This window comes from Medicago sativa, chromosome 1 (genome assembly GCF_051527215.1).
Source record: "Medicago sativa cultivar Bolivia chromosome 1, Bolivia_mono, whole genome shotgun sequence".
Classification (NCBI taxonomy): Eukaryota; Viridiplantae; Streptophyta; class Magnoliopsida; order Fabales; family Fabaceae; genus Medicago; species Medicago sativa.
This window is the reverse complement of record NC_140749.1, coordinates 57,360,001-57,383,069: the sequence shown is the minus strand read 5'-3', so window position 1 is coordinate 57,383,069 and position 23,069 is coordinate 57,360,001. Positions and strand designations below refer to the sequence as shown.

General features: G+C 32.6%; 5 protein-coding genes and 3 non-coding genes across 8 annotated transcripts in view; 3 read left to right on the top strand and 5 right to left on the bottom strand.

Annotated features, from left to right (window-relative positions):
• The first annotated feature begins 2,287 nt into the window (after nucleotides 1–2,287).
• On the top strand, nucleotides 2,288–7,390 carry LOC146955693 (beta-fructofuranosidase, insoluble isoenzyme 1-like). The gene is made up of 7 exons (XM_085722656.1): nucleotides 2,288–2,502; nucleotides 5,096–5,104; nucleotides 5,217–6,079; nucleotides 6,173–6,331; nucleotides 6,501–6,739; nucleotides 6,836–6,929; nucleotides 7,054–7,390. The coding sequence occupies exons 1-7, from the start codon at nucleotides 2,331–2,333 to the stop codon at nucleotides 7,231–7,233; spliced, it is 1,716 nt and encodes a 571-aa protein (XP_085578782.1). The 5' UTR covers nucleotides 2,288–2,330; the 3' UTR covers nucleotides 7,234–7,390.
• Nucleotides 7,391–8,637: 1,247 nt separating this feature from the next.
• UBQ1 (ubiquitin extension protein 1) lies at nucleotides 8,638–10,201 on the bottom strand. The gene is made up of 5 exons (XM_085722649.1): nucleotides 9,890–10,201; nucleotides 9,733–9,819; nucleotides 9,541–9,643; nucleotides 9,019–9,085; nucleotides 8,638–8,910 (listed from the first exon to the last, which is right to left on the bottom strand). The coding sequence occupies exons 1-5, from the start codon at nucleotides 9,990–9,992 to the stop codon at nucleotides 8,884–8,886; spliced, it is 387 nt and encodes a 128-aa protein (XP_085578775.1). The 5' UTR covers nucleotides 9,993–10,201; the 3' UTR covers nucleotides 8,638–8,883.
• Nucleotides 10,172–10,251, bottom strand: TRNAL-CAG (transfer RNA leucine (anticodon CAG)). Its single transcript has one exon. It is a non-coding gene; the product is annotated as a tRNA-Leu (tRNA).
• A 1,156-nt stretch (nucleotides 10,252–11,407) lies between these two features.
• Nucleotides 11,408–15,054, bottom strand: LOC146955690 (chaperone protein dnaJ-like protein). Its single transcript, XM_085722637.1, has 8 exons — nucleotides 14,744–15,054; nucleotides 14,531–14,648; nucleotides 13,987–14,109; nucleotides 13,592–13,678; nucleotides 12,309–12,385; nucleotides 12,050–12,177; nucleotides 11,800–11,936; nucleotides 11,408–11,696 (listed from the first exon to the last, which is right to left on the bottom strand). The coding sequence occupies exons 1-8, from the start codon at nucleotides 14,914–14,916 to the stop codon at nucleotides 11,619–11,621; spliced, it is 921 nt and encodes a 306-aa protein (XP_085578763.1). The 5' UTR covers nucleotides 14,917–15,054; the 3' UTR covers nucleotides 11,408–11,618.
• A 1,855-nt stretch (nucleotides 15,055–16,909) lies between these two features.
• On the top strand, nucleotides 16,910–17,048 carry LOC146955689 (small nucleolar RNA snoR134). Its single transcript, XR_015025316.1, has one exon. It is a non-coding gene; the product is annotated as a small nucleolar RNA snoR134 (small nucleolar RNA).
• Nucleotides 17,049–17,065: 17 nt separating this feature from the next.
• Nucleotides 17,066–17,181, top strand: LOC146955688 (small nucleolar RNA Z278). The gene has a single exon (XR_015025272.1). It is a non-coding gene; the product is annotated as a small nucleolar RNA Z278 (small nucleolar RNA).
• Nucleotides 17,182–18,416: 1,235 nt separating this feature from the next.
• On the bottom strand, nucleotides 18,417–20,112 carry LOC146955687 (uncharacterized). The gene is made up of 3 exons (XM_085722732.1): nucleotides 19,780–20,112; nucleotides 19,515–19,568; nucleotides 18,417–18,906 (listed from the first exon to the last, which is right to left on the bottom strand). Exons 1-3 carry the CDS (start codon nucleotides 20,074–20,076, stop codon nucleotides 18,679–18,681), a joined length of 579 nt encoding a protein of 192 aa, XP_085578858.1. The 5' UTR covers nucleotides 20,077–20,112; the 3' UTR covers nucleotides 18,417–18,678.
• A 652-nt stretch (nucleotides 20,113–20,764) lies between these two features.
• The window catches only part of SNX1 (sorting nexin 1), a 7,297-nt gene continuing 4,992 nt past the window's right edge, over nucleotides 20,765–23,069 (bottom strand). Inside the window, exons 4-10 of the mRNA XM_085722716.1 lie at nucleotides 22,891–22,962; nucleotides 22,394–22,553; nucleotides 22,099–22,232; nucleotides 21,907–21,975; nucleotides 21,595–21,674; nucleotides 21,248–21,308; nucleotides 20,765–21,160 (exon numbers count right to left, since the gene is read on the bottom strand). Coding sequence (XP_085578842.1) covers nucleotides 20,951–21,160; nucleotides 21,248–21,308; nucleotides 21,595–21,674; nucleotides 21,907–21,975; nucleotides 22,099–22,232; nucleotides 22,394–22,553; nucleotides 22,891–22,962 — 786 coding nt within the window. The 3' untranslated portion in view covers nucleotides 20,765–20,950. The remainder of the gene's footprint in view (nucleotides 21,161–21,247; nucleotides 21,309–21,594; nucleotides 21,675–21,906; nucleotides 21,976–22,098; nucleotides 22,233–22,393; nucleotides 22,554–22,890; nucleotides 22,963–23,069) is intronic.

Sequence of the window (23,069 nt, the reverse complement as noted above, 5' to 3'; positions counted from 1 at the left end):
GGTAAACTTTTCTTTTGTTATATAATGGGTAGGTTCAAACCGAACACTTATTATCTAATATAACAAAGAGTGAATGGACAAGGTAAACTCAGTCCAACCCACACACATCCACAAACAACAATAACAACAACAAAAATTCAACAAAGCAAACTAAAATCATCAAAATAACGGGTATTGTTAATTTGTGATTTTACTTGCCAATTAAAATTTTCTAATTGTTGTTTTGAAGAAGAAGAAAAATCTAATTGTTAATTTGTTTTTTTTTAAATTTCCTCTATTTTTTATTAAGGATCCATTTTTAATATTAAAGTAGAACCTCCAATTTGATATTAAGGATCCATTTTTAATATTAAAGTAGAACCTCCAATTTGATAATGCGGCCTTGTTTAGACTTGGATCTGAAGCGCAACTAAAAAATTACTTTTAATTTTCTCAAAGATCGATCACGCAAAGATGCTCAATATGTTGGAATAAAGATTAGACATAAAATTTCCTGACAAAAAAAGAAAGATTAGACATAGATATAAAGTGTAAAATCAAATAAAAATACAGCACAAATATAAAGTCACTTATAAAAATAGAGAATAAAAAAACTTATTGATTATTGATTGAGGCATGCGATGCGTTTAAGAGTATTTCGTCACCACAGGTAGGTTATCCGATGCAATTGGTCACAAAATTAGTACTCTTCATAATACAACTAACACTTCTTGCTAGCTCTGCATGTGAATTAGCAAGGTTTCAAGAATAACTTTTTAGATGCTCAAGAGACTTAATATTAATTTTATCAATAGAGTTTGTTACAAGAAGGAAAGAAAATTAGACATAGCTTGTATATTATGCTTCTGACCTCTTCTCTCTCGTGTACCCTCCTTATATTTATATCCCATCTCATAATAGTAATCTATAACAATGTTACGTTGCAATTTATTGTCTCATGCAAAAACCGTAAACCTATTAATTAGCTTTGACAAGGCAAGTAAATAACAACGGTTTATTTGACAGGTAGTGTAATAAAAAAAAAACGCGCGCATGACACTTGGTCAAAAGGAAAACTAATGGATTATAATAAGATTTTTTCTATCGTGTAAATTTGCACATGTTATGAAGTTTAAAATAGAAATTTTGTATTAAAATTTGTACATTTAATATTAAATATAAATCTTTTGAATAAATAATTGTTGTTTTTCAAGAAAAAGTTACTACTATTAGTTGTTTTAACATGTGCAATGTTGCACATGTTTGACAAACTCTTATAATAATTAACAGAGAAGTGTTATCTTGTAGCACTTTAAAATAAATAATTAATCAATTAAAAAATTCCTACACAATATAATCTTTGGCATCGGCCAAATTTGGTAACGCGAGTTTATGATTTAAATATGGGCATTAAAATGTTGGAAGATCGTGTGCCAAAAAATATATAATCTTTAGCATCGTGGTAGATTTCTCTATATGTCTAAAGAAATTAAGAGGTTCTCTAAAAACAAAATGGCATCGAGGTAGATTTATGTCTAGGGAAATTAAGAAGCTCCCTAAAAATAATGGCTCAAGCTATTACAAACTATTATCTCTTAATGGAATTACAGAGGGTGTTTAATTCGTTTTTGTATTACGTACACCTGTATGGCAAAGATGCAAAAGGGACTATTGTGGATGCACTTTCTAGATGATATGTAATATAAGTCTTTATCAATAAAAAAAATCAAAAAAGTATAAAAACAAATATTTTTTAAATGAGACCTTCATAAAACTTCTTTTAAGCAAAGGGACTTTGAAAATTATTTATATAAAATAAAATCTAGAGATTATGTTTGTTCAAAAAATCTAGAGATCATGGCATATTACTGCGTAACTTTTTTATACATAGATTAATATCGCCCAACATATATCTTTTTTCAAACTATCAAGGGTAAATAGAAACTTTAGTAGATTAATCTTGCCCAACATTTAAGAGATTAATCTCCTTTATAGAATATCACCACAAATATATATATATATATATCCAAAATGTGATTATATACACTAATGTAAAATATTTTACATGCATTAAATCCTAAAATCTAAAATGAGAATTAATTTATGAATAAATTTCAAATAAACCAAATCAATGTTTAACTTATAATATTCCAATTTCCAAATAAGTAAAAGTCTTTTTTTATGTACATAAGTATATTCTTTCTATTTGGCCTAATGTTTTTTTTCCTAGTCCACCACCTTCCTCCATTCCCATTATTTGGTTCTATAAATAACGACACTAGGCACCTCTCTTGTTCCATAGTCTTCCATTCCAATATCTTATATTGTTTGTGTCCTTGTTTATCCTAAATATGATTCTCAAAAATTGTGTCACTGTTTTTATAGTTGTTTGTGTGATATGTAACAATGGTGTTGAAGCATTTCATCGCATATACCCTCATCTTCAATCAGTTTCAGCTCGTTCAGTGAGCAAATTTCATAGAACTGGATATCATTTTCAACCTAATAGGAATTGGATCAACGGTAAATTAACGTTCTTAATTATTAGTTAATTTCTTACCCATGCAGTTTTAATTAGTAGCTGCTTATAGTGCACTTTGAGTGCAATTTCCCTTTATTTTTAGTGCCATTTTATTCAAAGTGTCATTTCATTTTCTACTATTGTTTATTAGCTTCATAATCAGTAAATACATATATTTTGAGTCGTTTGAGCTTAATTAAATGATTAAAAAATGAATGAAAAAATTAGTAGAAATAAATCATATATAATTAAAGTGATAAATACAACTTCTAAAGATCTGCATAAAAGTGACATTAAGATGAACACACGATGCAAACTTCAAAATATGAACATCACGATTCTTTCAACTAACAGACTAAAAAAGTTAAGGGATCAAGATTAACATATTGTATAAAGCCCTATCCATTCCAGCAAGAGTGTTAACATTTCTGGTGAGTAATGTTTTAAATAAATTAGACACAATAAATAGAATTTAGTAATTAAAATGTTATATTATTTAATAATAAAAACAATACATCAGCCACAATATATAGATTTTTTTTTATAAAGAAACACTTTTCTTGTGCCACTTGAATTTTATTTTTCTAATTAACTATGTGATAATATAATATATTGACTTCTATGGTAAAGTGCATTAAATTAAACTTATACAATATCCTTTATATACAGTTAATTAGGCATAAAGGCCAGCTTAGTTTATATAGAAACACGTGTGATTGAATGGAAAATATACAATGAGCCTAAGTGTATATGCCTTTTGTATGACCACTTAATCGATTCGATAATCATGCATGGTGACTTCTACATGGCATGCTCAAGATGGGACAAACTAGCTTATATGTGTTTTGTTGAGGGAAGCTTATATGTGTTAGTGCTTGTTCTTTTAACTCATTTTAGTGCTTAGTAGATTTGAGTATCTGTGATGTTTTTCATAGAATAGTATTTCCTCTAAGTCTTTATGAGCTTGTAGTGACATATCAAACTTAATTTGTTGAAGTTGGATGTGTGATATGACATATGGGTTCCTACAATTAGGTGCTAAAGTATGAACAAATCATAATCATTCATATACGTGATTTTTAAAGTATTTATAATTAAAGTCAACTAATTTTATGGTCGGACGGTTATAATTGATCGACGATGTAAAATTACACCGTCACTGTATATAATTAATTGTTTATTTATCATGCACAAACAAGATGATCATGCGCTACGTACACATGTCTTTTTCACTATTTGATCAAAAAGTCATATCATATTTCTTTTAATTTAATGATGAGATTTATTGATTCAATACTAAAAATTAACTTGTGTAGAATGTAAGACTTGTTTCACTTGTACACTATAGAATTGGTGTGGAGAGTCTTTTCCACAGTTGGATAAATGATTCTATTTTTTTTTAAAATAAGTTTGTCTTTTTAATTAATATATATTATTACAAAAGAAAGAAAAAGTTGATATTGACTAACGTATTTGATATTACACTTGGTTAGTGCACCATCACTTTTTTCTATCTTCTACATTTTTGGCTAAAATATAAAATCAAATGGTGAGTAATTATGAAGCCAACCCAAAGTGCAATTCCAAAATGTAATGTTTAGAAATGAAAGTGGCTCTTTTCATACCAAGTAACAATCACTTCTTGTCTATAGAGTCCCTTCACATCCTCTCCACATGTGCCACTTACACATGGAGATGCAGGGGTAATTTTGCACTATATATGAATTTGGCCAAAATTGCTTCACAAATATGTATTCATCATTTTGAGAATTAATCTTACATCAAGATTACCATTTACAAATATATTCTGTTGTACAACCCTATCATATTTCGAAACATCATGGATGTATGTACAAACGTGCTCATTTTGGTCGGTTCAAGAACATGCGTGCCTTTGTTTTTTCTCATAACATAATAGAGTCCTCATTTACCATTTTATTTAATGCAATTATACAAATGATATAAGGATGGTTAGGCAGATAAGATAAGAGAGTTAAAGAGCATAATTATAAAGATTTCAAATGGTTAATCATCACCCTCAGCACAAAAACTAACAACGTTAACATTGATTGTTTCAGAAAATATATACAAATTTGGTTGTTTCGAATTAATAATTGACATCAAGTTGATTCAAATAATTTAAAAAAAATAAAAATAAATTGTAGATCAATGCATGCGGATTAAATTAAATAATTATTTTGGTTAAAAAGAAAATTATTATTTTTCTACTATTGTTTTCCACTAACTTTACTATCTCAAATAACAATTACCCTTTGAAAACTTTGCCGCTAAATTTGTTCATCCAAGTTTAATTCGAACTCATTAGTCAATGTCCAAAACGTAGTATAGTCGTAAAAACAAAATAAAAAAATAACACTCCCTTTTATTTTTATCATCATTTAATACTTGTCTTCTTTTCCAAACGCAATTCATGTTTTACCCTACACATTTTGCTTAATATGTATCTGTTAACATTCATAATCATAATTCATATACTAACTTCCTTTGTTTTATGATTCATCACTTTGTGCAATAATCGGTGGTGTAATGCTCATATGCATGGATGATGGATCAATTTCAAACATCAACATCCAGATCCAAATGGTCAGTGAGCTCTTCCATCGTTGCATTTTCTTGTCATATTTCAATAACCATATACAATTCATTAATTTTTTTTTCCTTGTACCATGCATGCTATGCAATGCCAACAAAACAGGTCCCATGTACTACAAAGGAGTCTACCATCTATTTTACCAGTACAATCCCAAAGGAGCTGTATGGGGTAACATTGTGTGGGGGCACTCAGTATCAAAAGATCTCATAAATTGGAAAGAACTTCAACCTGCACTATACCCATCTAAACCGTTTGACAAATACGGTTGTTGGTCCGGGTCGGCCACAATCATCCCAGGTCAAGGACCTGTCATCCTCTACACTGGAGTCATTGACAAGCGAAGCAATGAGGTCCAATGCATTGCTATACCTGCGAATGCATCTGATCCGTTACTCACAGAATGGGTTAAGCCTGACCGATTAAACCCAATTGTGACTGCGGATCACCACATGAACGGATCAGTGTTTCGAGACCCTACAACTGCTTGGTTGGGCAAGGATGGGCACTGGAGAATACTTGTTGGTAGCAAAAGGGAAGATATGGGACTAGCCTATTTATATAGAAGTAGGGATTTTGTCAAATGGACCCGGGCCAAACACCCGATCCACTCGGCTAAAACCACAGGGATGTGGGAGTGTCCGGATTTTTACCCGGTTTCTTTGGAAGGAAAAAACGGGTTAGACGCATCGACGATAGGTAATAGTGTTAAGCATGTGCTAAAGAATAGCCTTGATATGACGAGGTATGAATACTATACAATTGGAACGTATATCCAAAATAAGGATAAGTATATACCGGATAAAACTTTCGAGGATGGTTGGGGTGGCCTTAGATATGACTATGGCAACTTCTATGCTTCCAAATCATTCTTTGATCCAAGCAAGAGTAGAAGGATCATATGGGGATGGGCAAATGAATCAGATACCAAAGAAGATGATGTTAAGAAAGGATGGGCTGGAATTCAGGTAATTTGTCTGCTGATATCAAAGTAGTTTACAGTTATGTTTTGATTATTTATTCAATAATTTATTAAGGAATAAGGGTTTTAAATTTTTCAGGCAATTCCAAGAACTGTGTGGCTTGATCCTGGTGGAAGACAGTTAAGACAATGGCCAGTTGAAGAATTAAATAGGTTAAGAGAGAAAGAAGTTGGGATAAACAACAAAAAGGTTAAGAAAGGTGGTTATGTTGAAGTGAAAGGGATTACTGCTGCTCAGGTCAGGTTCTTAATTAATTTGGTACTTTAACCAATTAACTTTATGGGTAATTAGGCAGTGAATGTAATCAATCTCTTAATTAATTGATACTTAATTTAACCATGTGATAAAATAACTTTAAGTTTAAGAAAATTAAAATGTTGGGTTAACATTGTCTTATGTACTTTAGGCTGATGTGGAAGTTACTTTCACATTCTCAAGCTTGGACAAGGCAGAGACATTTGATCCTAAGTGGGTGAATGCAGAGGATCTATGTGCACAAAAGGGTTCAAAGGTTCAAGGTGGGATTGGACCATTTGGACTTCTGACATTGGCTTCCAAAAAACTTGAAGAGTATACTCCTGTGTTCTTTAGAATTTTCAAAGCTTCAAATAAACACGTGATTCTCATGTGCTCTGATGCAAAAAGGTTTGTTATCTAACTAAAATTGGGTTATGTTATGAGGACTTATTAAATTCATCTAATTAATTTACATGTTTTTCTAACTATTTTGCTTCTATATAGTTCCTCTTTGAATAGAGAATTATACAAGCCATCATTTGCAGGCTTTGTAGATGTGGATTTGGCAAATAATAAGAAACTCTCTCTTAGGAGTTTGGTATGTGCATCCATAGCACAGTCCCCAATTTGGTGTTATATTTATTTACTTACATTTATAAACTACTCAAGAGGTAGCTATATTACTAAGTAAATAATTGATTAATGTTTGAATTTGATGGCAGATTGATCACTCTGTAGTGGAGAGTTTTGGAGCTGGAGGGAAAACAAATATCTTGTCTAGGGTTTATCCAACGCTAGCAGTGAATGAAAAAGCTCATTTGTTTGTGTTCAATAACGGCACTGAGCAGATAACTGTGGAGAAACTAAAGGCTTGGAGCATGAAAACTGCTAGTCGAAATTAACCAGCTAGAAATCAATATAAATGAACAAATAAAGTATAAATTAGTATCACATCTCTTATTTCTATACCAAAAAGGATATGTTTACCTTTTAGCCTTAAATAATAATTAGATGTATCTATATCTATGGTGTTGTCAATTGAAGTGAAGGATTCAATAATATGATATGTTTAATCACACGAAAATGATATTTTAATCGAAGATTTTAACTAAGAGAAATGTTAGGAACACTCTCTTTCTAGCACTCTCTCTAACACTCACTCTCTTATTGGGTGAAATTCATGTGGGTACCACACATTGGAAATGGATCCCACATAAAGTGGTGAGACCCACATGAGTTTCATCCAATATGAGAGTGATTGTTAGAGAGAGTGCTAGAAAGAGAGTGTTCCTAGCATTTCTCTTTTAACTAATCAAACTTCCAACTCATTTTGACTAGAGAAATGATAGTTTGACAACCATTTTTTGACAACTTTTGGACAACTTTCTCTCTCATACTCACATGATGTTGTTATCCTCTCTCTTCCTTTTTCTCTCTCCATTGTTTTTGACCAATAAGAAGTGAGAAAAACAAGGTTGTCAACAAAGTTGTCATCAAATGGATGTCAAAATATCATTACTCTTTTGACTATTTGACTCTTCACAAGAGAGTTGAGATGGCAACATTGCATTGATCTCATCTACAATATCTTCCATCAAAAAGACCAGTTGGGAAATATACCCTATCCACAAGTGCTGCAAAAGTGAATTGCCGTGGCAAATAAATACTCTTGCCAAGAAGGGCATTTGCCAACTAGTAGATTATTAGTGCTTTGATCGTGCTTATCTTTCATTGTAATATTTATTGTGATTGTGCTCAAATGAAATGTTCTATCAGATGTTTAAAGTTGTGTTTTTCACGTGTTTGGACACCTTTAAGTGAAGATTTTTTTATATATAAAAAAAAAAAAAAAAAAAATATCAAATTTGTAAATAAAGTTGGTTTAAATTCAAGATTCTGAGGCAAGAAAAATGTGAGAGTACCTACCAATATACTCATCTTTACTTACGTACTTCAATTACAGTTTTCATGTTGCTTTGATATTAATTAAGCTTGTAAATAACTAGAAAATTAGTAACTGCATAAGGATGATTGACCTCATTATTATTAATAAAAATATATCAGCAACCGTCGTGCAGTCAAACATGAATTACTAAGCACCATACATTCTTTTGAGTACCCGAAGAGGTAAACCATCCCCTTTAGGGATTCAAAAGAATGAATGGTAGGCAATTATGTCAAAACAATAAGCACGACAGTGAGATGATCTATTTTACCGGATAATAATGTGGTTTGATAATCATTGCTATAGTAATAATAATAAATATTTATAGGTTTAATTAAAAATCAAAACAGCATGAAAATTAGAATGTAGTTGAAACAAACTTTTAACCGAAATTGTTGCTATGAGTCATGAATCCTCAAAAACTAAAGACTAGGACATGAATTAGATCAAAACATAAAAGTGTATAGTTGAATGAGACATAAACAAAACAAAAATCATTCAAACATTGTTTAACACCAATACTAAACACATGATCTCAACTGTATTAATCAACAATTGGTCACCAGCTCACCACCCCACACGAGAACAACAACATCAGAGCCATAATCTACTTAATCTTCTTCTTTGGCCTCAACTGCAAGATGATGTATGGTAAACAACATTACATTTCAGTACTGCATAGTTGTACGCAACAATTCACACACTATATAAACTAAAAACCTAGAGTGGAAATCAGTCACACCTGATTACTGTGACCACACTTCTTTTTCCTGCAGTTCACAGCCCTTGGATGCAGACGAGCATAACATCTAACAAAAAATGACAGGGAAAAAAAATTGGTAAAGCCAATGTAAAATAGTTTTTACACTGATGTCCAATGACGACCTCTAACTTTCAACATATTATACCATTAATCTTAAATGCCAATGTAAAAATGTAGTGATGTGACCTATGAAGCACAGACACTCTTGGATTAGGTGTGTCCCGGTGATGGATACACGTCGGTGTCCAACATTAACACCTATGATTACACTGAATTACGTCATTTTCTTAAATTATTATCTGTGTTGGTGTCCGTGTATTGTCGGTGTCTGTATATGTGTATGTGCTTCATAGGATGTCATAAAGTAAAACTATCTTAAATTGAAGTGCATATACCATGAATCCTAAAAATTAAACGTGTTCAAGTCATTTAGATAAACGAAAAACCTAAATTAAGCAAAAAATAAAAAATAAAAAAGGTGAAGGTTGCAGAGGAACATACTTGCGGCAGATGGTTTTGTCTTGATTGTATTTCCTAGCCAAAGCCATCAAAGAAGGCTCGATAATACCACCACGAAGCCTAAGCACAAGATGCAATGTAGACTCTACAAAATCAATTTATCCAATAAATCAAAATTAAAATTTTAAAATTGAATAAAAAATGCAAAATGATGAGGTAAATGAAATGAAATACCCTTTTGAATGTTGTAATCAGCAAGGGTTCTTCCATCTTCAAGCTGTTTTCCAGCAAAAATCAAACGCTGCTGATCCGGTGGGATACCTGGATAATCAAAAATGTCAGAAATTGATGAAAATTCGTAAATAATAAATTGAATTAATAGAATTTTGACCTTCTTTGTCTTGAATCTTGGCTTTGACATTGTCGATGGTATCGCTACTCTCGACTTCGAGAGTAATCGTCTTCCCTGTTAGGGTTTTCACGAAAATCTGCATAGCTGCTGCTGATGCTTTTTTTTTTCAACTGAAAAATTGGAATTGCGAAACGTGAAGAAAGGGGTTTGAGAATTGAAACTTTATATGCTGGGTTTTTTCTACGGTTTGATAAAATTTGAGGCCCGACCCGATAAAAAAAATGAAAAATGAAAGAAAAACAAAAACAAAAATAATAAAATTGACAGCTGTGGGATTTGAACCCACGCCCTTTCGGACCAGAGCCTGATTCTGGCGCCTTAGACCACTCGGCCAAACTGTCGTCTTGTGGTACAGTTTAAAATTATAATGTACTTGTACGTTTATACTGTTGATTATTCAAACAAAAAGGGAGAACAAAGCATTGTTAACCTATATCAAGAATGATGCTGGCTACTTCTAAATTAATTCACTTATAGAAATGGATCATTTGTTCTTGGGTCTTGTTCAAAACAAATAAATATTTGTGCTTAGGTTGGAGTAAGCTAAAGTTTCTTCTAGGTATATGCATTTGCATTTACTTGATCCTTCTGATTGAATAAAAGTTTATTTAACATGTACTTTTGCCTCCTTTTTTGCTATCACTTGTTGGGATCTTTAGATTTCTAGGAATGATGAGGTGTTTAACGGCAAAAAAAAATGGCATAAGTGGCGGATCGTCGTCTTCTTCAACTCTACAAATTCAATTATTATTTCCCGTTTAGTTCGGTCAATGTTGCGAAAATGGTTGTTCTCTAAGTATATCAAAGAGAGTGTTGTTTTGGTGGTTTGATACATAATCATGCAGGTGAATGTATTGTTGGGTTGGGTTTGGTAGTTCTTGTGGCATTGCCTTCAATGAGTTTGCAGAACTCATTGCAATTTTGAAAGGTCTTAAGATGGCTTGTTGTGAAGGCTGTAGGAACATGTAGTTAATTCATTCATTTCTACTTAGCTTATTTTGGATGATTCTCCTATTTTTCATCCTCATGTTCCACTTCTTCGTTGCATCCGCAAATATGTTGATTGGTCGTGCTCAAATTAAATCTTGCATGCCTTAAAAAAGAGTCAGTTTGGATCGATTGCTTGGCTATAATGAGTCGAATTTTGAAGATTTTTTGCTAAAATGGCTTAAATGGATAATCTAGTTTTGGAGTCATTGCGCTTTGCGACTCACTTGTAGTTTTCTCTGTTGCTTTCTTTTCTCTTTATCAAAATACGAATAAAGATTCATTTTAGTCTCTTACAATTTTCTTGCAGACCAAGTCACTGACAAAAATAACACCAAATTAGTTCATGAGGGACTAACTTGTCCCCCGGATAAAAATGTTAAGAACTAATTTGGTGTTATTTTTTGTCGTAAACTAAATTGAGGGACTAAAATGAATCTTTAATCAACACAAAATGAATCTTTAATCAAAAAATAATAAAATCCACATGTGGGGTGGGGAGGAAGAGTATTTTATTAAAAGTATGAAATTATATTCAGTGTCAATATGGAACTAGGACAGAATTCTGGCAGGATAGAATGTTACAAGCTTTTTAGCCTAATTCCTTATTCATTTTTATTTTGTTTAAAAATAAATTAATACTAAATTTTGAGGTGGACTTTTTTAAATACATTCCAGAGCAACAAAATGCAAGTCTTTCAAATTCTAAACATGTAAAGAATTAGTCAAATGGATCAATTCTCAGGTCATGTTCACTTGCCATCTTCATCCCAGTGCAAAGGCAGGTTGGACACATAACCTAAACAAAAAAAAACACATATGACGATTAGTTTATCGACTACTAACTGCAATCAAAAAAAATTAAACAGTTGCATATATCGGCAACAATTAGGGTTGTGTACCTTTCCAGCACCAGAGCAATTTGGACACCTTGTCGTTGTAGGAACCTGCAGGGGTCTAACAGAAGTACCAGATGCCGAAATCGGATTAATGTTCAAACATACACCACTTGTGGAACACCGAGCGCAAGCCAAGTAACCTGTCCATAAAATTACAAATTTTATAAAGTACACAATTCTAGAAAGAATAGAAAGGAATCAAACAAGAAATACGTCTGAAATGAACCAGTTCAACTTCAGTGTAGAAACATACCAGTTCCAAGGCAATACTTGCACCTTGTTTTCTCTTGTTGCTCAACATTATTAGCCTCAATTAACATCAGTACTGAAATCACGCCAACTGCTCCACCCGAAAAGGATGCCACAATTGGGTCAACTTGACTGGATTCATGAACCAAACAAATTGTGATCAGGCATTGATCAAGTAAATATGTTGTTCATAACACAACAATTTCTTTCTTTCTGATAAACGGAAATCACGAACTGATTAAGTTAATCGAAGAATAGCATACCTTAGTTGCAAAGGCAAATGCAAGCTTCTTATGAAATCCTCATATGACGTACCACCTATACCCAATTTCAGCTCCAGCTGCCATTAAAATAAGGATTTAATATTTGAAATGAATGTAGATCATGGTCAAGATCGACAAAAATAACGCTTATGAAAACTATCAAAGTGACAAAAAATACTTTTACGAGACCACTTAAATTAAAGGTAAATAAATGTGAGTGAATAGGCTAGCTTAATGTTTCTCTATGCTTCACCCTTAGAGTGTGTTTGGATGGGGGAATGTTTTGAGGGAATGTAATGTTATGAGGGAATTCAAATACTTTGAGGTGAATTCCATTGTTTGGATGAGGGAATGTAATGTAATGTTGAGGAAATGTAATGTTATGAGGGAATTCAAATACTTAGAGGTAAATTGCCTAGAATTTTAAATTCTTCAAAATTTCCAAATTACCTCATCCAAACACACTCTTAAGATTTCTCTATTTATGAATCATTTCATCTAAAGTCACAGTTTCATAAATCAGACCCCGAAGGTGTACCCCAGCGGTATCGGTTGGGACTCTAAAGGAGTATTAAGAAGGAGGACCCAGGTTTTGACCCCTACTGTGCTAACAAATTCTTTTTTTACCTAACAAATTAATCACTAACATTTGCCTATAAAAAAATAAAAAGTTTTTGAAATCAAGGTCATCTTATACTACATGAATTAATCCACCCTCTCATTTTACAAAGTTCCTATACTTTATGTACTACTAATTATAGAAAATAGCATAAAGGGAAGTTGAGAAACACTTATCTTTTAATCATTTGGTCTTGGAAAGGAGGTATCATAAATTCAAGTTAGCACATCTAAACATGTAATCCTTAAACTAAACTTGCACCCCAAAATTTAAATTGTCACAATTTCTATCTTTCAATCACTTCCCTTTATCCATTCTTATCATTTAAGATGAAAGGAACACATTTATGCAACAGATAAATGATTCTCATGCAAAAGAAAGAAGTAACTTTTTTTATAAAATCAGCAGCAAACTATAGTAGGATGCACAATCGATAAAAGTATGAGTGAACATGGTAAAGTGAGAATTAAACCCAAGGATCAATAGTGAAATGCCAAAATCCAAGCCAGATTTAAACTTAACATAGTGATACTTAATAAGGGTAACAAAGGATGTCACATTCCTATGACAAATAGAGATAATAATATGATCTATTAACAGACACTCAAGTAATTTAGGATGATTATTTGACATAGATGTAAAAAGAATAAGACAATAAAATTACCGTCGGTGCAATAAGCCCGCCAAATACAATTATTGCAGATATGAATGATGCGCCTGTTAGATAGAGCTTCTTCAAAGTGTTGGGTGTCTACTTCAATCCGAAAAGCACGGAATTAGTTAAGATAAAAAATGCCAAATGCTCTCATTTCGAATACATCAAGCATTTGATAGATGAGAAACAAAAGGATGTTATTAAAAATGACTCAAAAAAGAAAAGATGTTCATCACAAGCTGTTTTAACAAAACAAAAAAATTCAATATGAAAAACCTTAAGTGTCTTATTTAAACTATCATATATTCATGTGAATAAGCTTCTTCAGTACTTAAAGATATTGGTATGGTTTAGTCAACAATTCAACACCAATAGCTTAATCAAAACAAGGTTTTAAAACTCACCACATGAGGAAGAAAAGGAATAGATGATGGAATTTCCGGCATCTCATTTGCATCTTCCTCTCCCTCTTCACTAAAAGCTCTTTGTATACTTCTTAGCCGCTGCTGCACACGCAATCTCCTAACCTGCCATACTCATTTCTCATTAGTCATTATCAAAAGTGTGTTGCTAACTTACTATAAGATATAAGCGGCTTGTTTGGATTGACTTATTTCGGCTTATTTACTTGTATAAGTACGTGTGAAACTATTTTGAATAACTTATGAAAACGGCTTATGACATATCTATAAATTTCATAAGTTATTTTCAGCTTATTTTCATAAGTACTCCAGGATAGCTTACGAAAACCGCTTATAAGTTACATGAAAACAGTTTGATTTTATTGTATCTTTTGATATAGAACTAGCTTATACATAAGCACTTATATGATAAGATACACGTTTATGCTATAAGCGCTTAATTAAGTTGTTTATCTAACAAAACCATAATATGAATGAAAATTGACACTATTTAATGAACTATGGTCAATATAAAGTATAAACTAACCTCTTCCATAAGAAGAAAGATTTTGTTGCGTCTACTCTTTATATTATCTTGAATTTCCTGCACCTGCATCTGAACAAAATCCTGAACCGTCTCTGGCCCTTCAATAATGCAAAAGTTGCTGATAAAAAAAAAACAAATTTTTTCATCAAACCAGTTGCAAAGTTTAAATTTTGAATGAAATTAAAGACACCCAATAAGCAAAAAAAAACTAACTTTGGTGTGATTTCATTGGAGCCTGCATCCTGTGGAGAAGAGCACGCAATTATCCTTAACTTAGAAAAAGAAAATTGGTTGGTTTTACTACCTTTAAAAGGGGCAAAGAAAATGGAGTTTTTGGTATGTGAAGGGAAAGGTAGAATTGTGGAGGAAGGAGAGAAAGTATTCATTGGTTTGGCTTAGAATTTTTGAGTTCATAGAATCATTGTATTGTGAATGGAATTAGCTATGAATGGTGGAAAGTGGGAAAGTGATACCGAACAACACAACAGACAATAGCAGCTAAGGATGATATGTCGCACATGAACAATGAATAAATCAAAAAAATACTTTTTTTATGGATAGTGTCCTTCAAGGACAAACAATTTGCCATCCTTCTTCATTTTACTCACTAACATATAGTTCTATATTTATAAAAATATTATTTTATTAATAAATTCTTATTTTTTGACGAATATATTTTATTAATATTCTTATAAAAAAAATAAATGTAGAGTCTCTACGTAATAGTATTCATCTAGAATGAATTGGTCAAATACCTCACATAGTTTTTAAGTTAGATATTTGTAATGAGTTAGTCATTTAAGTTAGATATTTGTAATAAATTTGTAATGAGTTAGTTATTTTAAAAAATGTTTATGTTGACTTTAATGTTAAGTTGGTGGGTTAAGATTAATTGCTCTCAAAACTAGAATTCGTGTAAGGTCAGCTATGTGCAAGTGCAACTAAGGTCCTTGGCACATGGCCTCAAACTTAGAGGGGCCTCAAAATTTGTAAAAAAAAAAAAAAAAAAAAAAAAAACTACTCATACTTATGGTCAAAATCCGTCACTAAATGTAATTTTTCCGTATTTAAAAGTCTGAAAGACAATAATTTTGTTGTTGTTTATGCATTGTCCATAGGTAAATACTCATTTGTTTGTAGGTAAAAGTCATGTTTGAACAATTGTTCATATTATTTTTTTGACAAAATCATTGCTCATATATTTAACTACCACTTAGTTGTCTGTCATTATCAGTGGTGTTAGATTATTTTTTTCAATTTTTTTAAATAAAAACTTGTCAAGCAGTTAATTACTCCATGGCCTTTTTTTCGAGAGGATGCTCCATGACTTTTATTATTTTAATAAAAAAATAAAAATATGGTTATGAAAAAGAAAATAAATAAATTTTTGGTAAATTCTTAGATACCCTAAAGTTTGGTTGAGTATCGGTATCCCGTGGGCAAAATTCATTCCTTTTTTATTTTTAAATAAATAACTACAAAAATATAATATGACATTGAATTATTGAATGATGTGTACATATCAAACCGGACTTTAAGATACCATTGTGTTCAAAATAAATTCAAATGCATGGATGGACAATTAAAATTCAAAACAACAAAAATATTTAAATGCATTAATTACAACAAAAATATTTCTACTTTTGAATAAAAGTAGGAATAAAAGTTAAAAATAAATTCAAATATATTGATTACAACAAAAATATTTCTACTTGTGACTCATTAATTTGATCCTTAAGGACACAAGTTACCATTTTCCTAAAAAAAAAAGTTGCTCTTATTTATAAAAAAAATATCAAATTTTTTAAGGTGTAATTGTTACGTAAAATACTTTTTTTGAAGAAACTAAAGGCACTAGGGAGAATTGAGCCTGAGATCTCGAGGAGGAGCACGGTCACAGGTCTCAAGTCAATGTCACTAGGCCAACCCAAGTGGGTTTTGTTACTTAAAATACTTATATATCCTTCATTTAATGTTTTTTTTTTAATATTAGTGGATGTGTAAAATTATACATACTCTCATAAATTGATTGTTATACCTCAAAAAAAATGATTGCTAAACCCAATCGAGTTGGGCCGGGTAACCCGTCAATTGAAATCTGAACACAACACAATAGGGTTTTGCTTGATGCGCCTATATATATAACACTATGCGTTCTGTCTCTTTTCAACATTGTAAGGTTTAGGGTTTTGCCGCAGTGATTCAAACTGAGATGATTTTTGTGTTGTCTTTAGCTTTCGGAATAAGTTGTTGTTTAGCACCGACAGATTTATGTGTAAATAATTTATTCCGGTAGATGAAGTCACTCAAACATTGCTCCCAAACCATTCCCTGTACCTAAATTAGCATAGGATATTTCAATTTTTCTTTCTCAATTTAAAGCACGTTGCAACCCCGGGCTTCTCTGAATTTTTTATGAAGTGAAAGCCCCATTGCACGTGCAAAATCCATGCCATTCGTGTTGCAGTTCATCTCGATAATTCCACGATTCATCTGTGTCAAAGTAATGGCTACATAGTTCAATAACAATTAGTTGCCTATGATGATATAATCCAACTTGTTTGAGGTGTTGTGGAGCCAAGCCCCTGTTTTCAGGGAGAACCTACTTGGTGAAGCTTCATTCATATGACATCAATGGATTTAACTGAGGCTAAAATTTACATTGCCAACTTCATTTTCTAAACATTTCTCTTACAAAATTACAATCACTATAATATAGTGTCATAACATAACATAGAGTGAAGTAGTATTGCAGTAATTCTAAAATTAGTATTGAAAATTATAGCATTGAATTTAGAAATTTGTATTCTAATATTAAAAAGAAAATTATTCCATAAACAAATTGATTGGTCAATTTCTTAGTTAGAGATGCACCTCAAAGGTGGACTTATATGGTTGTCGATCGTGGAAGAACTATTTCTAAAAACTCAAATTTAGAAAGATGTATTCATCTTTTATTATCTTACTGTTGTTAAAGGTAATTGGAGGTAGTGTTCAATGGATGTTTTAAGTTTATAAATAACACCAAGTGATCAAGTTGCAGGAAGCTAACAGAGACATGAATTTATTCAATTTTTCAATCCACAACTCAAGTTATCATTGATTTCTTTTGATTTTTGCTTATTCTTATACATACCTATACTATGCTGAAAATTTTCTGCATTTTGTAACATAATCATGCAGAAAATCTAGACTGTAGGACTCTATATAAGTACTTTAAGTGTCTAAATCTATGCAAAACACAGGTCTTTCAAATTATTAGAATGGAAAACAATTAGAACAATAGACTTGATTGCTTTATCTCTTGCAGGTATGGACAATCAATATGAAAGAGTTATTGAGAAAGCTTACAAATGAGGCATATTTGACTCAAGGCTAGCCAAGAATAACATGGTTATGAGAAAAATGATTACATAGGAGGATAACATGAGTTATTTACTTCTCTGTTAAGTTGTTTATCCAAGACGACCATCGTAGTGCTGTGACTGTTTTGTGAGAGAATCTCGTAATGTAATTTTGAGCAGGGATCCATTTTCCTCCTTCAAAATTTTTGTGCGGACCAATTTAATTTCTGACAAAAATAAAACTCAGTAATTTTTGACATTTTCATACCGGAAATAAAATAGTCCATTACTCAGGATAACTGAGAGACTAATTTGTCCTTTGTCGGTTGAGCTTGAGTTTTTTAATTACCACAAGGCTGTGCTTTGCATACTCCCTTAGTTTGCTCTCTTTTTTTTTTTTTTTTTTCTTCATCTTTATTGATTGCACTTGTATCATCCCAAAACAACATTTACTATTTTAGAAATGACCCAAAGTTTACATGTTGCTATCTATGTTGATTTGTACTAAACATCCAATTTAACACTTGGACTATTCATGAAACTTGTGAAAATTTGTCTTAAATTTCCAATTTCCAACAAGATAACTTTCATTCTAATGCCACATATACAACATTAGTTATGCTCAAAATACAAAGATTGTTTTGGGAGTTTCTATCTACAAATTATACCCAATCATAACTCACTTGTAGTAAGTATATCTACATCGAATTTAGACTTCATTTAGATAGTGTTCACTGTTCACTTTTCAGCTGAAAAACACCCTGCAAGTTTACTATTAGGCAGAAGGAAAAAATTAAAAAAACCTCACAATGAGGCAATCTGAACTGACTTCTGAAGAGCTTCCATAAGGCTCCTCATGATTCTGGGCTCACCCGGCGGCACCTTATCTTTCATGCGCCCATGTCTGGTCGCTTGGAAAACTGGAGGAGAACTTTCATTTGGTTTAAAAACCAAACAGTCAATATACACAAGAACTTCTGTTTCCCCAATGTCTATAAACCCTAATCTTGCTCCATCGGGTATTTTGTCAACCTGTTTTATTAAATTGAAATGAGTTAGATTGTTACATGAAAATGATACTAACACTCTACAAAATTGTTCAAATTAATTGAATTACACAAATAAGAGTGTTAAGATGAGTGTTTGTGACATTGTTCTTGGTACATACTACTTAGCTGTAGGCTAGTAGCAATGAATTCACACCATCTTATTGTAGCGTATAGTCTAGGGATTTAAATAAAGAGTTGCTGAAATTGTAATGCCATCCCGATTGAGGCTGCATTGGCCGCAACCTTGATTCTCCATAATAGCAAGGATCACGACTTGATTACAACAATTACCATGACCGTTATTTAAAACACGGTGTTACCATCTATAATTTGAATTTCTAACTAGGCTAGGATTTCATAACTTCTGTAGTTCTGTATTATTCAAAGAGTAACAGATTAAGCTATCCAGCGTGAACTTAAGGAACTTAAAACAAATCAAATGGCTACCATAGGAAGCTAAGAGTATCAACAACTTAAATAAAGCTAGAAGTAATTGTGATGAAAATGTCAAAATTTCAAGTTAAACTAATAGGAACATATAACAATGAAATGCATTAACAAGGAACGGGAACATATATTATATATGTGTACCTTGAGAGGCGTGGAAAGTGGTAGACTGGCTCCCTGGCAAAGGCTGTTTGCCCACTGTCACAACACAAATTATAATTTTGTTCGTCAATGGTTTAAAACTCGAATTAATTTAAATAACATTTCTGTTAAATATAAGAATAATGTTGGTAAGAAAGTCTTTCAGATTTTAACACACTTCTTATCACATTCATTCACACTTATGTTGAAGAAACGCAATTTAGGATAGTTGATAGTAATCCTAAACATAGTAGTATAATATATATACCTGAAAGAGCAGGGAATCGAATCTCTGAAGGTCTATGTTGACAGGCAGCTTCATGGTGCCCAGAGAGACTCCATCGTCGTCGGTGGGGCTGTAGCTTCCCGCGGAAACTTTGGGTGCCGCCACCGTGAGATGGAAGCGGCTATGAAGCACGAGAGAATGGTTGTTGTTGTTGTTGTGATAACTATGAATGAGGGAGTGCTGAGAAGGCAGTGGAACATGAGAATTCAATCCTGTTCCTCTCAGCTGCATACTCAAGCACACACTCTGCTGCCTTATACTTCCACTTAACATTGCCATGTCTTTCCCTTCTTCTCCCACACAAGTATGGTTTGTAACTAACTATTATTAAGAATGTTATTTATTTTTTTCGACTAAAGGTGATAATGCTTCATTTGTTCAGGTTTCTGTGGAACAAATGGCTCTCAAGAGCCCCACGTTGCCAATATTGTCACCCGTCAGCAAAATTCAATTCTTATGTATTCCCACTTGTAAAGTCACTTTGGAAGTAAAAGAAAACACACTTTTGTGTAGTCATGAAGTATATTTCCGATTAAAATTACAATTTTTTACGTCCAGGCGTGTATAATTTTTTTAAAAACTAGAATTACGGTTCTACACATGTGAAATCTCCGTTAATTAATTTTACCGAAATTGCAAAGTGACTTAAAATGTACCATTCAATCATTTGTAAAAAAAAAGTACAGCCGCTATGGCAGCCAATATGAAAGCTGAACATAGTATTAATCAAATTCTAATTCACACTGACCAGAAACACCTCAACGTGTCTCTGTGTTTGTAAACTAATATTTCAACATTACCACCGTGAGTTAGTGAGTTTAGCTCTCAAAGCTGTTCAACTCAGCTATAATTGCATACTTCAATTGGCTGCATGTCAGATCACCGTAAGAAACAAACATCCTATATAACGAAATGAAACAAGGGAGAAGAAGGAGAAGAAGAATGAAAATTAAAAGACTAGGTCAGGTAGGTGTCAAAGGTGTCCTGATATTTTAAATATGGCATTTCAATTTTTTAAAGACTTTGTACAAAATCAAAGTAGCAAGAAAATCACATCTTTTACAACATAATTTGAAACAGCATAGAACTCCTGCAGGCCCTATTACAGAACAAGAGCCCTGCAGGAGCTCAGTAGTACTCGCTGATAAACTCGCTATGAAGAGGAACATGCTTCTAGTTTAGGAAGCAAACTTCGCCATGCATCTGCAATACCGTTTGCTAGGCGTGCCTGACCTTTGGCAAATTCATGGAAAGCAATCCCCATATCTAAGGTTTTCTGTTCCTGAAAACGCCCTATTTCTTCATTCATTAATTTCACAATTGTCTCAAATGTCTTTGTTGCTTGTTCACTCTCTGCCTTCAACTGCATGGTTAAATCATGTCAGCCCAGTCAAACACACTAGATGTATAATTTCTAATATAACCGGATGCAAATGATAAACAAACTTGCCTCGTGATATTCACGCTCAGCTTCTGCCACTTTTTCAGAGCGGATCAACATGAGTTTGTCACTGCATTCCAAACAACAATAAGGAATATATATCAAGATACAAGTTATCAAACAATCTTCTAGTCCATCAGCTAGATTAAAAAATTTATACATATTTTACAATACAAGACACAAACAAGGCTTATTTGCATTTATATACACAAGTTTTGGTTGGGGAAAAGGGCCCTTACTCAAGGAACAGATCCTGAACTTAATTCAGCCATTGAATGTTAGGTAAAAAGGTGATATTATGTCATGGCATGCAAACAAAATTAATCAAATGGTAAAAGTCGGAAACAGGAACATACAGATTAATCTCCTTCAGCTTCATTGTTTCAGCCAGTTCACATTGCCTCCTGAAGGCATTGGCCCTCTCGGCTATTGTTGCCTGTTTCAGAAATGAATAATGAGCATTTGAGTTAAAATAAGGCATAAGAATCCATTTTAACTCATTCTTGGGGGAGGGCTGGAGGAGCACGCATGTGAGGGATCTAATATCTGAATTATTGTTTTACTGAGCCAATTGGGAAATATATTTCAAAGAAAACGCATGAACAAAATCTTAATCAGATTAGACAATTTTGTTATTACATAATGAACTGAAACATAACCAGACCTACCTTAATAGATTGTACAGCACGGACATAGTCTTTCAAAGGTTCTTCAAAATTCATCAAAAGCTGTTGTGCCTGTATGACAGATTCAAATTAGGATAGTTCTTTTCACCCTTCAAAAGCATGCAAATTTATGCAAACAAATATATATATGAGAAGCCAGTAGATTAATGTATGACATTAACACTTAAAGCTGACCTCGTTTTGCAGCTTGACTGATAAAATCTCTGACTTCATCCCAAGTTCAGAGAATGCTTTCCCAAGTGCATTTCCTTCAGAAGCTCCTAGAAGTTTAACAGCTTTTCCAAAATCTGACAGTGATTGTCCCAACTCTGCAAGAGCATTATAAAGTACATTTTATCATGGAAATTAATCTTTGGCAGAATAATGGATAAAAAATACCAAGAAAGCACACACGAGTATAACAGAGAAGGACAATAGATATAGAAGACAAAAATTAGTACCAAACTGACATCTTAAATGAAACCGTTACCTCTGTGCCTCTTCACAAGACGATATGCATGCTTTTGAGCTTCAGCCAAGTGGTTTTCCAGTTCAAAAATGTAATGTTTTAGCTTCTCATATTCAGCATCTGATTCTTCCACTGGCTTCTCCTTCCCAAGCACAACATCGCTGACTTTTGATTGAACATCCTGCAAAAGTTCACTCAATCAACTTTGAATCTTACAAGATACCTGAACAAACAGCACTTAACCAAGTAGACTAGCAAAAGCAAGTGTCTAAGTAAAGGAAATTTTTAATCCAGGAGACCATTACATTAGATATTCGCAGAAGTAGTATAATTGCATAAGAATGCAGCAAAATGCAAATATCAAGTACCGAGGATAAAGATAAAACCTATTAAACTCCTTGATCACACTATACTCTATGAGTCTGTGTCATCTATGAGATGTTTATTTGCAAAAACTAAAGCAAATCTAGTAAAAGGAAACTATTCGTATTTGAAAATACCAGTAGAACACGTCTTACCTTAAAAATCTGCATCAAATCAGATGGCTTCTTGAAGATACCAGTCTCGTGGGACCTTAACCTCTCCATTGTCTGCAAAGTATATTTAATGAAATCAAGGTTAAATAAGGTTTCTTTTCCCTCTTAAATATCAAATGTGACAAACAGCAGAGCTAGATTAATTGCAGAGACAATAGATA

What these genes read in the sequence shown, in the direction of transcription:
- LOC146955693 (XM_085722656.1), top strand. Translation starts at nt 2,331, where the DNA reads ATGATTCTCAAAAATTGTGTCACTGTTTTTATAGTTGTTTGTGTGATA. An exon ending in AAGGATGGGCTGGAATTCAG is followed by an intron (nt 6,080 to 6,172) that starts GTAATTTGTCTG and finishes TAAATTTTTCAG; the next exon opens with GCAATTCCAAGAACTGTGTG. An exon ending in AAGGGATTACTGCTGCTCAG is followed by an intron (nt 6,332 to 6,500) that starts GTCAGGTTCTTA and finishes TATGTACTTTAG; the next exon opens with GCTGATGTGGAAGTTACTTT.
- UBQ1 (XM_085722649.1), bottom strand. Translation starts at nt 9,992, where the DNA reads ATGCAGATTTTCGTGAAAACCCTAACAGGGAAGACGATTACTCTCGAA. An exon ending in CAAGATTCAAGACAAAGAAG is followed by an intron (nt 9,820 to 9,889) that starts GTCAAAATTCTA and finishes TTGATTATCCAG; the next exon opens with GTATCCCACCGGATCAGCAG. An exon ending in AGTGTGGTCACAGTAATCAG is followed by an intron (nt 8,911 to 9,018) that starts GTGTGACTGATT and finishes ATCATCTTGCAG; the next exon opens with TTGAGGCCAAAGAAGAAGAT.
- LOC146955690 (XM_085722637.1), bottom strand. Translation starts at nt 14,916, where the DNA reads ATGAATACTTTCTCTCCTTCCTCCACAATTCTACCTTTCCCTTCACAT. An exon ending in TCTTTCTTCTTATGGAAGAG is followed by an intron (nt 14,110 to 14,530) that starts GTTAGTTTATAC and finishes TGAGTATGGCAG; the next exon opens with GTTAGGAGATTGCGTGTGCA. An exon ending in CAAGTATTGCCTTGGAACTG is followed by an intron (nt 11,937 to 12,049) that starts GTATGTTTCTAC and finishes TTTTATGGACAG; the next exon opens with GTTACTTGGCTTGCGCTCGG.
- LOC146955687 (XM_085722732.1), bottom strand. Translation starts at nt 20,076, where the DNA reads ATGGCAATGTTAAGTGGAAGTATAAGGCAGCAGAGTGTGTGCTTGAGT. An exon ending in TCGATTCCCTGCTCTTTCAG is followed by an intron (nt 19,569 to 19,779) that starts GTATATATATTA and finishes GTGTTGTGACAG; the next exon opens with TGGGCAAACAGCCTTTGCCA. An exon ending in CACTTTCCACGCCTCTCAAG is followed by an intron (nt 18,907 to 19,514) that starts GTACACATATAT and finishes TTAATAAAACAG; the next exon opens with GTTGACAAAATACCCGATGG.